Raw genomic sequence first — 14,144 nt, 5'->3', positions numbered from 1 at the left:
ATACTCAAATAGAGGGTGGTGAAGGGCCTGTAGCGGTGGGCTCGCTGCTGGGTGAGCCTGGCCCTACCCTGTCTGGGTGACAGCTGCTATTCTGGCCACCACGACAGCGATGGAACCTGGGGCCTCCCCCTAAAGTGACCAGATGTCCCGCTTTGATTGGGACAGTCCCGATATTTGGGGCTTTGTCTTATCTAGGCGCCTATTCCCCCCCCCCCCCCCAACCTGGTCCCGATTTTTCACACTTGCTGTCAGGTCACCCGACCCCCCCCGCATGAGGCAGGCTCTGGAGCATCCGCGGGGCGGGCCCAGAGGGGACGCGCGAGACACACTGGCAGCTGCACGTGGCGGTTCCAGTTTCCCTCAGGAAGACACGACGGCGCGTGCACGGGGGGGGAGGGGGCAGCCTGAGGCGGGCCGGGCTCCCCCTCGCCCCGTGCCCCCGGCTCAGCCTGCGGCGGCAGCGGGCTGTGGCCGAGCCTGGCGTGGGCCCCCGGAGCCGGCGAAGGGATGCTGGCGCTGTCACCTTGATTGGTGGCGCTAGCGACCCTCCCCCGCCTTTCCTAGGGGGCCGGAAGCCGCCGAAGCACTTCCGCCCACACCCGGTGGCGCCTGTCCCAGCCGCTCGCACGACGCGCGGCGCTTAGGGGACGCGTCATCGGCCTGCGCCGCCTGCCTGCGGTTGGAGGGGCGCCTGAGGTGCCGGGGGTGGGGCGAGGGACGCGCCGCCGCCAGGGGGCTTGAGGCGGCCGGGCCCCGCGCGGGGAGGATGCTGAGCCGCTTGCAGGAGCTGCGGAAGGAGGAGGAGACGCTGCTCCGGGTGAAGGCGGCGCTGCACGATCAGCTCAACCGGCTCAAGGTCAGCGGGGCCCGGGCCCGCCTCCCCGGGGACCCTCCCCTTCGGCGTCTCCCCCCGCCCCCGTGTTGCCCTGGCTCGGGGCCGAGCGCTGCGGCCCTGCTCTGGTGCCTTCGAGCGGGATCCGCCCCCCATCCCGTGGGCTGCCTGCTTCCTCCCCCCGGGCTTGTCTCCCCTAGGCCCCGCCCGTCTCCGCCGAGGGATCCCGCCGACCCCGCCCCTGGAGCCCTGCCCTGGTTCCTTCCCCAGCCCACGGGCGGGGCCTGGCCTAGCTCAGTTGCAGTGAAGGGGGCTCGAAGTCTGCCCCTTCCCTGGGACTCGTTACAAGGGTGCTCTGCCTATATGGCCACACCGGTGAGCAGAGTCAGCCACCTTGCGCGTCAGCCTCAGGCCGGCTGGCCCTACACCGGCCAGCGCGGGCCCAGCTGCTCAATTCGTTAACCGTTTAAACGAAATATTTTAAAATCGTTTAAACACTTACTTTTTAAAAAGTATTTACATCTCTATTTCTAACTGTAATCACCCCTTAATCCCCCCTCTCAATGTACAATCTCTTTGAAGAGAGACATTTTAGACAACCAAGCAGAAACTTATTATTTTGCATTTGTTTGTGTATTCCCTTATTTTCCTTTTCTTTATTTTTGTCATACAGTATACTGTTTGAAAGAAGAAGTGACATTATGATGTAGTTAGCTAGATTTTACTTATGTCTTGAATAACAAAAAATACTTTAAAAATTGGGAGGCATGATTGGTGGTTAGAGCAAGAGCGTGGGAGTCAAGACTCCAGCATTCTTTTCCAAGTGATTCATTCTGTAACCTTGGACAAATCATTTTGTTGCTTTATAGCTTCAGTTTCCTCATCTTTAAAGTAGAGATAATGGCTTTGTTCCAGAGGTTTTGTAAGGCTTAATTCAGTTGTTTTTAAAACACTTTGAGATCCTTGATTGAAAATGTATATGTGCAAAATACTAAAACGTAAATTATTTTGGTCTTTGACAAAATTATTTGAGTGAAGGCTCCTTTCATTACAGCACTCAGGAGATAGCTTGCCATGACCTATACAGCCTTTTCATAGCTATTTCCTGCAGCAATTGTTTGAATACCGTAAAGTTTTGCAAGGCAGAGTGTGACTGTCTGTGAGATGCCAAGACTGCGGTATGAGAAAGGTGACAGAATTATTAATAGACAATTCACCCAGGGAATGCACTGATCATATATCATTTCCGGCAAGGGATATAACGTCTTTCAGAAGCATGCTGGTATGTGCAGAGTTTTCAGCATCACAGTTTTCAGAAGTGATGTCCGTCACTTTATCACCTTTAGATCTCACCATATTTAAAAAGATATGGTATTGTAAAATTAACTTCAGAAAAGCATGTGAGCAGAGCAACAAAGGTCTGCTCAGTTTGACATGCTTTTTTGTATGTATCAGAAATAGATTAGACTTGTCAAATACCAGTAAGCGAGTATAAGTATGCCACCCAATATGTAGCAGTCTTTGGTGAATAGCTTATATTCAGACTTGCTTCCTGTTTTCTTCATATTGTGTTAAAAGTAGAATTTGTAATTTTAAAGGTATTATTAACTAGTAATAGTTCCTATGCTGTGGGCTGTTCCACAAGACAAATGATACAGAACCCGGTGTGTAGCTTCATCTTTGTTCAGGATATATAGTTCGCATCAAGATCATCACAAGAGCTCTTAACAGTAGGTACTATGAGTTCAATATATTGGAATTTACCTTCAAAAGGCTACTTTGTCACTCTTCAAAAAACAATAAATAGAACTTGAGTGTATCTTGCTAACAGGCACAAAGAAATAACTGCTGGAAAGATTTATTCCAATATCTTATTTCTAGGTGGAAGAGCTGGCCCTTCAATCTATGATTAGCTCCAGAGAGAAGAATGTAATGGTCTCTCCACCAGGTATCACAGAGGAGACTCAAAAAGTAAGGAACACTCTTGCCTTTTGACAGGAAGAAGGCTCACTCATTTCTCATGTAATACTACACAGAAGCATAAGTATCAAAGAATATGAAAGCAACAAAATATTATCTGTTCTTGTTTGAGTCACTCTATATGAGGAAGTTTCTGGTAAACATTTTATGTAGGGTTCTTATATTGTTACACTACTCACCAGCTAAGAGACCAAATAAATGACTTCTCCCTCTTTTCCTCCTAACAACACCAGGTTGTTTCTGGGAGTTGGATTGGGAAACACTTGCCTTACATTTACACTGTTTTAATTCACAGTCAGTAAAGCTTAGCATGCTGTAAGCAAGGAAGTATAAAGCTTTTGCTGTAACTTTTGTTTAGCCAGGATACTACAGGGGTGGAAATTTGGTGCACTGTCAAATAGTAACTCTTTGCTAAATATATGATCAGGCTAGAACTAGTTAAAACTATGCTGTGGAGAAGTTGCTGCTTACCAGCTCAGTGGGTCCAGTACAGAAAGGTCTCTCTCTAAAAAGGTTGTTGAGGTTCTGAAAGGTGAAGCTTATTTCATTTTTTATTAGCACTGAGATCCTCAGAGGGGAGATGCTATAGAAGTGCTCAGTATTACTATTCCTCTTGATTGATAACTTGAACTTGTTGTTGTACCAGACCCTTGGGCAGATGGACAATGAGACTGCTATCAATCAAACTGAATTACAGCTAAGTATTCAAGACCATGAAGAGGAAGAGGAGGATGAATCGGACTCCTGAAGGGGGGAAAAATGGGAGACAACTGGTGTTATTTATCCTAGACTCAGGAAATTCCCCTTTGTTCAAGCAAAACTTCCCATCAGATTCTACTTGGTGCTGTACACAGATATGAACTACATAAATGAATGAAAATTACTTTTGGAGGGTTCCAGTGAGGTTAGACTGGTGGCACAGATGACACAAGCTTGTCAAACTCTTGTTTTGGATGTTAAAAGAATGAAAAGTTGTTGCACAAATATGTAGCATGATCCCTTTTACATTTAAAGCCTAAAATGTAGTTTACTACTTGTTTGTATATAGGTGGGAAAAGTTAATGTAGTTAACTAAACTAATTTAGTGCACTAAAAGCAATAACTATTCCAACTGTAATTCCACAAAAGTGGAGATTAGGAAATTGCAGTGATCTAGCTAATGAAAAATGATGGCCTGTTCAGAATTCATGTAACGTTATACTAATAAGTTAGTGTTGCTCTTAGCAGCAGACAAAGCATTTCCTCTCCTGATGACTTGCAGATACTAAATCGCTGCAGCTGATTCTTGTATCATTCCTTAAATAGATGTTAGAAGGCATAGAAAACCAAACTTGTGTTATGCTGCTAAAAATAGAAAATAAAAGTAATATCTTAACTGAGACACCCTTGTCAACCTCTCATACTAATACAATGTTTATACACTAGATTTTAAAAATCTGGTTTATAAAATGTGTGTAAAGCATTCCAGTGTTGATTAGGATTAAGCTTTAAAGCTCCTGTTGATGTCTCCCTTAGCAATACTAGCCCTGCACAAGAACTTAGTAGAAAACCAAATAAATGCCATTTTACTTATTTAACAAATGGGGAGGGGGAAGTTTGCAATATGTTCAGTGTTCTAGATGTGGTTATAAAACATGATCCAACTTCTAGACAGCTCCTGCCCGATTGTAGGAAAATATTTGAGGAACGACTGTTGGCTCTTGGTTAAAGCTTAGCTATGGTTTGTAGTTATGGAAACTAACTTTTAGAATGTAGGTATAACATCATCTTCTGTTGCCTGGCTCTGAGTGTAATTGAAGTTTCAATCTTGTATAGGAGAATGATTTGCAGGCTTTTCCCCAAACTCATCAGAGCTGGGGGAGGCTAGCAGAATGTTTCTGGGCCGGATATGTCCCAAGTTTAGGTTAGGATGTCAAAATAAACGGATTGTTTTTGAAAAGTGTATACTCTTGCACACGTAGTTTGTAAGGGTTGTGGGACATGACCTGTGTCATTCCTTTGTTTTGTAGAGGTGAGTATATTTGCTGGCACTTGATCCTACTCTTTCCCCTTATATCTTGAGACAGCGACCGCTTGTTGCCCTCCTTTCTCTTGCCTAAACTCAAGGCAAAACATGTTCTGTAACAGTTAGCCTTAAGCCTCATCTACTCTGGACAATTTCGACATGTTATTGTTGGCTGAGTGTCTACACACACTTGCTACCGTTTTAAAGGCATACTTTATACCATGTTAGCCTTGCCCTGATGAAGTCTAAATAACACTTGTTCTTAGCCTATGCTTGCTTTTAAAGTTGTGGTGCTAATGCTAGCAACACTAGCAAATTAGCTTGCATGCTACAATTAGGCCTCTTGCCACTGTTCCACTGAGGCCATATGCAGTTGAAGTGGTTAACATGCTGCTGGCTGTGTGGATAAGTGTTGGCAAAATAGGATTTACGTGTTCTGAGAGTTATGGGCCACTACTACTGTACATATGGTATAGTTTTCTACTGGAGACAGGACCTTAGCCTGGACAGCTTTTAAACTCCATTTAAACATGGTTTGTACTGTGGGACCAGACAGTTTGGATTTGAGCGAGTGGATGGATACAGCATTAGCAGTACTGATGGCTGATCTGCTGTTGATGGATGGAGGCAGACTGCCATCCTCCTTCTGCAGCATTTGATCTTGCTGAGCATGAGAAACTGAGGTAGATGACAGGAGTCCTGGGCAACGTGGTAGAATGGTTTGAGTCCTTTCTGAAAGCATTGGCTCAAAGCCCTAGTGATGGAAAAGCTGCTCCTTTGCCACCAAATGCCTTACTTTGAGTATCCTCCAAGGATCAATGCTTTGTACACTTCTGCTCAATGTGTACATGGACTGTATTGCCAACAATATGCAGATGAACACAGCTCTACCTTCTCTCTGCAATGTACAATAATGCCACTTTCAGCAAGTTAGTGATTGGATGAGACCAGCTCATGGCTGAACAAAAGCTGGTTGAAGCTGAATCCAGGCAAGACATGTGATGCTGATGTCAGAGGAAAGCACTGAGTTTGCAGCCACTGTCCAGTCTCCTTTGGTTAATGATACATATCCACAGTTGATCAAGTCAGTTTGCAGTTTAGGAGTGCTCCTGGATTCCTTGCTGATGCTAAGCTCTTCCTGAGAATGAGTTGCTTGCTACCATGCCCAGCTGTTTAAATGTCTCTATCTTCTTCTGGTGGTGGATTACCTGCCCTCAATAATATATGCATTAGTCACCTCCCAGCTGGGCTACAGCAATACAAACTATGTGGCCATGAAGCAATCAGCCTGCAGGAAACTCCAGCTATTACAAAATACAGCAGTGCAGCTACTGTGAGCACATCAAACTTGCCCTCAGCTCTCTACACTGGCTCCCCAAGGAATATTGTGTCAGTCATAATTCCAGGACAAGAACTGTGTTCGACATCTTTGCTCCTCAGTCACAATGTAAGTGTCTCTAGAGAGGGTAAAGGTTATCTGTGCAGGAAGTAGTGCTTTCATGGGGGCCAGCCAAAGATTGCTGAATGAACTCCCACTGGACCTACCCCATCATAAACCTCACCACCTTCCATGCTAAGGCCAAGGCAGATTTTTCCTTGCCTTCACTAATACAAAAGAAAAAGTCTAACTTAAAAAAATATATGCTCAGAGTATTTTCTTTGCTGAGACAGAATAAATCACATGGCTTATTTTACTTATATCATAATATACATCGAAGGTGCTTAGATACTTGATGATGAGGGTGGCATAAACTTGAACGGGATAGAACAGTATTCAAATCTAAAATGAGTTTAACTGATTCAGCCAGTGTTGACTGGGCCCTCTCTAGTTGGACAGTACTGGATGTACTTGGTGTTCATAGCTACAATTATCTGACAGAGTAATATCAAGAATGGGATCCAATTTTAGTTTGGTTCTTTGCTTTTAAAACCCCATGGGATTGATGCTCTTCCAAACTTCAGCCTAGGTGTATAAAGAGCTTGGTCAAGAGCTGTCAGTGCTTTTACCATAAGCCTAGGTAGGCTTGGCAGGATTAAATTTTTAAAATAATTTCAACAGATGTTTAAGAATTTTTTTCCTATTTTTATCTATTTAAATTTTCAGTTGAAGGAAATTATAAGGCAGGGGTTAGACAATTATTGAATGACAGTAGACATTGAGATTCAAAAAGTTAAAGCTTTATACCTGTTAAAACACAGATTGTGAACATCACATGTCAAAACATACAAATTAAATATCCTTAAATCAAACTAAGTTCTCAAGCAGCATTTTTCTTACTTTGCCTGTCTGTAAATTTCTATTATCAATGGAAATATTTTTTCATCTGTGTGTAGGGTGAAATTGTTTGACACTTACCGATGAAAAAAGTCTAATCCTTCCAAGCCTAAGCATAGTATGTCTTGTATACCGCAGAAGGTTTTCTACTTTTCAATGTATTTTTTAAAGATCAAATTAATTTGAAAGACTGTGTAGGCTGTTCTTAAAATTGCTTCCAGGGAAAGTTATTACTGATCTTATACCTATTCTATCCCCATCATTCCTTGATTATAACAGAGTCCAGATGGCCAAACAGGTTCAGATAAGGTAAAGAGTGATCCAGATCTTTTCCCATTCCTCTTAACAAACCTTTCTCAAATGTTTGTAAGTGTGGGTGATCTTTAAATTCACCTGCCTCTGCACTTCCAGGTTGCTGCAGAGACAGAATGTGTGATTACCACAAGAAAGGCTGTCTTGAGTGTTTTTGGCCCAGCTGGAACCAGAAAGCTCTAGAAATCTCAAACAGTCTGTTCTCATAAGATTTCCCAATCACTTGGTTTTTGGTGGGGTTTTTGTTTTTGCTGTCTTTCTGCAGAATGCTCTCTCACTGAATAGCACCAGAGGCTAATAGAAAGGGCTACACAGTTTCCTCTGGAAAAAGGACATTTTTAAAACAGCTGAGCAAGTATTAAACATGCAACAACCCTCACAAAACATAATGGGGTAGGGACTGCTTTAAGCTTTTAGCAGTCAAAACTGGCTTCTTAACAAGAAACCCAGTTGACAATGGGAAATGGTGCCCTCAAATGTCCATTATTTGTTTTGTTTTCTGATGATTCAGTTAGCGAGTCTGTGCTTGTTTACACGGGATAGTATTTCTCACACCAGTCTCACATATGCAGGGTTTGTGCTACATAATTTGGGAGAGGTCAGTAAAGTGTATACAATACAGGGTCAAGGTACACATCAGACTGTTGGACAACACTTGCAAAATAACACCTGACCACACCCACTAAAGAAGGGCAGAAACAAAGTCCCTCATCTCCCACAGGAGCAGGCAGAATTAGAGGGGATACTGCCTACCTACCAGATGCTACAATTGAACCAGCATCTGATTTCACACAGCAGGTGCAAACTGCAGCAAGAGGAACATGTGATTATAAGAACTGCCATACTGGCTCAGACCAATGGTCCATCTAGCCCAGTATCCTGTCTGACAGTGGCCAATGCCAGATGCTTCTGAGGGAATAACAGAACAGGTAATCATCAAGTGATCCATTCCGAGTTTCTGGCAAACAGAGGCTAGGGACACCATCACTACCCATCCTGGCTAATAACCATTGATGGACCTATCCTCCTTGAATTTATCTAGTTATTTTTTTAACCCTGTTACAGTCTTAGCCTTCACAACATCGGGCAAAGAGTGCCACAGGTTGACTGAGTGTTGTGTGAAGAAATATTTCTGTTTGTTTTAAACCTGCTGCCTATTAATGTCATTTAGTCACCCTTAGTTCTTGTTATGAGAAGGAGTAAACAACACTTCTTACGGTGCACATTGGCACCAAAACACAGGCGAAGGTTTCAGCACAGCGCTAGAGACAAAATGTAAACTGAAGGCCTGAGCCTCTACCTACTGTGTAAGAAAAGAGTGCTCTGTTCAGAAATAGGGTATGTGATGCTGTTAGAGAGACGCTAGTATTGAACTCCTTTTTCAAGCTGACCCAGGTGAGTGCATTATGTATGTTGAAAAAAAGAGGATTGGATTCCAGTTTACTTCAACATGAGACAGTGAAAAGTGAGGAGAAAAGGCCTATGTGCGCTTATGGTAATTGGAAGGGGTTTATGTAACACCAGGGGTCGGCAACGTTCGGCACGCAGCTACCCTGGCGGGCCGGGCCAGTTTTATTTACCTGCTGACGCGGCAGGTTCGGCCGATCGTGGCCCCCACTGGCCACGGTTCGCCGTCCCGGGCGAGCAATGTGCTGGCCGCGGCTTCTCGCCGCCCCCATTGGCCCGGGATGGCGAACCGCGGCCAGTGGGGGCCGCGATCGGCCGAACCGCATGCCGGACGTTGCCGACCCGTGTAACACAATAGTATCAAACAGGTGCTTATTTCCTGAAGATATTTAAACAGCTGTTTCATTTTATGTGTGCACCCACTCTACAACAAAGCTGCGCGCTCTGTCAGTTAAATTCCAATTCCTCCCAACTTACACAAAGAATTTAAAAATACCCGTCCTCTAAAGAAGTTACTTGATAATATATTTATTAGTATAAGAGCTTAAACTGCTAACCATCTGAAAGAATAAGTAATTAAAAGGATTTTCATACATTTTAGACACTATACACACACTTGTCATAAGTCTTCTTTAGTTGGGTTAAAAGGAAGCAAGTCTGATGCACTTTTAGCTCTTGAGTCTATAGGACATTCAAAAAAAGCTACTTTTTAAAAAATACCAATTAAAGGAGACATACTACTAAACAATCCCAAGTATGACAGTACATTTAAAAATAAATATAGAAATATAAACAGAAGTCTAAAAGTAGTCATGATGCCTTGTGTTTCATGGTAATACAGGACTCTTCCCAGTTAAACGGGCAAGAGTTCTCTACACAAAAGCAAGATCAGAACCATTATGACTAACTTTGAGATGCACATTTTGATAACAGCGAAAGCATGCTTGACAAATATTGTTTAGGAGGATCTCTAACAACCTTGTATGGGAGACTAGATAAGCATGATTGAAGTACAGTACCACCAACTTACAAGGAATCCTGATAGAGCTCAAACAATCTGGGACTAAGTACCCCCAGTGAGATTTCCATTACAAAAAATATCCAAGTTCACTTAATCAGCAAGCACTATAATTTCAACATCTCAAACATTTTGGTCAGTAAAAGTAATCCAATACACCACCAATTAATTTAGGACAAAAATTTAAAACAAACAGGATTTGGCACATGCTAGAACAGACTTCCTTCCTTAAGAGGTGAAATACATATTTGAACAGATACAAGCTTGAGAAATGAGACCAAAATAGCCTTGTTTTAACAGATGTACAATACAAGATTTGCTGTCAATATTCAGATTCCAGCAGCATGCGTGGGTGTACTAGGCTGGTTGAGGCCTATAGTCGAACAAAGCCATCCTGCAAAATCCACTTCCTCAGCTTCAGATCTCTTAATGAAAACATGAATCTATAATAAAGAGACGGAAGGAAAGAGAATGAGCTAAAGAACAAGATAATGGGACACAGATTAAAACAATTAAACATGTTAAAAATAATTAACATGGAAATAAAACTTTTAAAGTCTAATTTACTTTCACCATTCATGTTGTTTGTCCTTTTATTTTGCATTGTACTCAACATGATCTGATTAGAACAGATTAGTTCATTTCATTTTTCAGGTCTTCTACGCTAATACAATGAAGCAATATGTGTTGCAAAACATTCTTGAGGAACTCCAACTGTCATGCGACATATATATAGTGTTTGGTTACAAAGACAATCACCTTAGTATGCAGTACATTTGAGTCACAATTATCCAAGATAGGTAAAGTCATACAATGCACTAAGTATTATGCCTTAATACATAGTGCTACATTTCTGTATTTCTCCTCTCGTCTGTATTTCTGTGTTATATTAAGTGGTGGAAATTATCTGGTTACTTCTTCACATCCATGATCTACGGTTGGGAGAGAGGCAGTCTTAATTCACCTTCCCTTTCTGCTGCAGACTGAGGCCCTGATCTTGCAAGTTACTTTGCATAAAGTGAATGGAGTCTGCCCAAGCAGAGTAACTTGCAGGATTAGGGACCATGTGCTGCAAATTCGCTACATCCTTTGATGTTAGCTCTTCTAAAAATACTCTGACAGTAAAAAAAGGGAAGCTGTATGTTCCCCCAAAACAGTCCAAGATGTTCCAGCAGATAATGACCAGCCACAATAAAGGAACATGCACTTACTGTCTCTTCCTCTGAAGATAACCAATATATTTTATTAATTTAATTACTAAATTAAAGCAAAGACCATTCTGTTTGCAGCTCATTTAAATAGTGAAAGGGAAGTTTAAGAGGTAAATAATCTGTCCTCATTGTAATTAACAAATATCAGAAAGATGTTTCTATTAAGATACTAGTTTTAAAAAAATGACAGAACCTATCATCACCCAAATTAAGGACCTAAAACAGCTAGCTGGATCCTCAGTCCTGCTAAGGTCGCAGTGACCCACTAGAATAGTGCAGTGACCTGAAAGCCTTTATAGGGTAGCTGAGGATTCTTGCAGTGTGGGAGAATCCTGAAATAGCCACCTTTTGTGTCAACTCTTCCTGGCCGAGGTGGTGGGTGGGCTGTTTTTGGGGCAGGAAGGAACAGAGCTGGAGCCGGATGCCATCCACCAATCCCAGGCTGGCAGAATTTTCCCTAGGAGACTGTTCAAACTAACTTGTGCGAGGAGCCAGTTTGGTGCCCTGCTGGCCACAGGGTCGCAACAAGTGAAGAGATGGCTTACACCAATCTTTGCCTTCCTCTTTGCTTAGGTGAGCTGAGAATTCTACCTGGGCTCTTCTGAAGGACCAAACCGCATAGAGCTACAGTACTGGGTTATCTAATACGGACCAGAATCTCTTAATAACTGAGCAAAGAGCTTTTACTCACCATGAGTTGCTTCAAATCTGCTCTCTCGGCTGGATTTTTTATTAAGCTAAGAAAACATAAAATGTTAATAGAAAATGTCAAAAGTATTGAGTAATTGTCTCTTGTCAAGGACATGCTTTACCAGCAGGTTGTGCTGAACAATTTTTCAGTGTCCTAGCTAAGTTTTTCTTATTGCACCTCTAAGCATTATAGTGCATTACTATTTACATTTAAGGGTCTAAGCAATTACCTTTTTTTAGGTGTTCATAAATGGGTAGTAAAATTCACTCTAGGCTGTAACTTCATATATGAAATTATCCTGGTTGTTGTGCTGTGTGTGTGTTCTTGTGGGGGCAGGAATACATGACAGGAACCCAGCTGGCAAGGATTCCTGTGATTTCTGTGTTAAACTGAATTTTCAGTCTGCAAAATATGGATGTTGCCAGGCCTGAAAATCCCTTCCCCCAACATCATCCTTCTGACTGAGAAGGAGCAAGGGGGGGGGGGGGGACCCCTTTTGAGCCTCCCAGCTGGAAGGGGCTGGTGGGACTGCGTGTTTTGTAAATGTCCCCTATTCCCCTTGGGAGCTGAAAATGCTGCAGCTCCAGTTAGTCAAGACACCTCAGCCCCAAGAAATAAGATTTTGGGTTTGTTAAATATGTTAAAAATTAAACGTAATTTTTCAGGTGTAAAATTTCCATAGGAAATGAATCCATACAGAAAACACCCAGTTCACTACAAGTTTGATCATTGGAGTGCCCACAGGGGACACAAGTTTTGCATAACTGGGGAAAGTTCTAGTGTAAATAATCACCGTGGGGAGACAGGACCAAGTACTAAAAGTGTGGATGATTCAGTACCTGATTCTGCACCCCTACCTGCTGGGTATAGCGCTTCCTAACCTGCAAGCCTTCAATAGGATTACTTATGGCTGTAAGCACTACACCCAGCAGTAAGAGTTTACAGGATCAGGCCCCAAGTTTGTAGTGTATTCCCTTTTGCAGTTGACATTACATAAAGACCACCGAGTCCTGACTACGTGAAAACATTTGTTCACAGCTCCACAAAGTAGCAGCATTCACATTTGAAGAAAGAACGAATCTCTTAGCTTTGAGATCCTTTTAAAGCAAATACATTTTTCTGACTAAAAGCAAAACTGATGTCCCACATATGGTCCCCTGGAAGCTTAACCACCTCATAAAACACTCACCATTTGTTCACAAAATCTTGAAATTCAGGACTGAAAACACCACTGGGCAATTTTGGAGGAGGCTGGAAATGAAATCAATGGTAGATTAAAGCAAAAGGAATGAGTGATGCTCTTACATCTCAAGGAGTTGATTATTTTTGTGTTATAAGTCTGTATATAGCTTGTTGGGCCCAGTGGTGTAACAGCAACACTATCTGTGCTGTCCTTCATGGCGGAGGCGTTGGAGCAAGGACAAGATGACTCTGGCTTTCAGACCAGTGGAGATTAGATACGCTGACACGTGATTTCAGAGAGGAAACCTGCTATCCTACTGCACTTTACAATCAAACACTGGCCAATTTTTGGAATGTCATTAGCAATGGCTGAACTATAGGTGCTCCGGGGACAGCTGGCCTAAGGGGAAATGTTACCATATTGTGTATTATACAAACTGGGACACTCTCCATTTGAACGTTTAGAGACTTTTTCCCCACCTCCTGTGAGAGCCCAGGCGAAGAGGAAAAGAGCTTCTCCACTTTGTGACCCAGTACAGTGGAGTCATTGTGCTCCGTGAATCCATGGACTCTGAGGGCTAGTGTTGCTTCATGCACTAGTCTCTGCAAAGGAGGTGGGGCCAAAGCTCCGCCCCAAGTCCACAATGGCCAGCAGAACTGGCTGGCTGCAGAAGGGAATGCAAGTTGCACCTGCTTACACTAGGATTCTTCCCTCACATTTCCTGCCACAGCTGGTACAGCTCCGCCGATGGCAGCCAAATAAGGAGCGCTCAGGTAGACAAGATGCTGCCGTTTTAAGTTCTGTGTTTTCTAACCCTGCCTAGGATGAGTCCATGTGACACATTTAACCAGAGGCTTCCGGAGTCTCTCGCTAGGGTGGGGCTACTCCCGGCTGTCCCTAATGATAGGCAGTGATTAATGCCATAGTCCAATATTAACTTATTGAGCGTCTTTATTAAAAGAAGAAAGACTCCCACCTGAATTACTAAACAGAAGGAAGAGTCTGTTTTTAAAAAGTTACAAATGAACACTGTAATGTCGCCATGTTAGCTATATGCTCCTCACCGCAGTTCCCTTCTCTGGAAATTTTACCTGCCGATGACAGACCCAGATGCTGGTAAGCACCATGCACAGCTCACATTAATTTTTCTATGTATAGCTGCCAACAATGAGGGCTTCAAGCAGCCTTACAGCAAGTATGTACGGTCTAATTCAATTTGTATCTATTGCC

General features: G+C 43.0%; 2 protein-coding genes across 2 annotated transcripts in view; one reads left to right on the top strand and one right to left on the bottom strand.

The window, feature by feature from the left end:
* The first annotated feature begins 739 nt into the window (after positions 1 to 739).
* Positions 740 to 4,756, top strand: SNAPC5 (small nuclear RNA activating complex polypeptide 5). The gene is made up of 3 exons (XM_065412039.1): positions 740 to 856; positions 2,714 to 2,803; positions 3,459 to 4,756. Exons 1-3 carry the CDS (start codon positions 767 to 769, stop codon positions 3,558 to 3,560), a joined length of 282 nt encoding a protein of 93 aa, XP_065268111.1. The 5' UTR covers positions 740 to 766; the 3' UTR covers positions 3,561 to 4,756.
* A 4,571-nt stretch (positions 4,757 to 9,327) lies between these two features.
* The window catches only part of MAP2K1 (mitogen-activated protein kinase kinase 1), a 60,854-nt gene continuing 56,037 nt past the window's right edge, over positions 9,328 to 14,144 (bottom strand). Inside the window, exons 9-11 of the mRNA XM_065411904.1 lie at positions 12,921 to 12,982; positions 11,732 to 11,777; positions 9,328 to 10,272 (exon numbers count right to left, since the gene is read on the bottom strand). Of these exons, the coding sequence (XP_065267976.1) occupies positions 10,159 to 10,272; positions 11,732 to 11,777; positions 12,921 to 12,982 (222 nt within the window). The 3' untranslated portion in view covers positions 9,328 to 10,158. The remainder of the gene's footprint in view (positions 10,273 to 11,731; positions 11,778 to 12,920; positions 12,983 to 14,144) is intronic.

The sequence above is a fragment of the Emys orbicularis genome, chromosome 10 (genome assembly GCF_028017835.1).
Source record: "Emys orbicularis isolate rEmyOrb1 chromosome 10, rEmyOrb1.hap1, whole genome shotgun sequence".
Taxonomy (NCBI): domain Eukaryota; kingdom Metazoa; phylum Chordata; order Testudines; family Emydidae; genus Emys; species Emys orbicularis.
The sequence above is the reverse complement of the archived record's forward strand: the minus strand, read 5'-3'. Positions and strand labels throughout refer to the sequence as shown.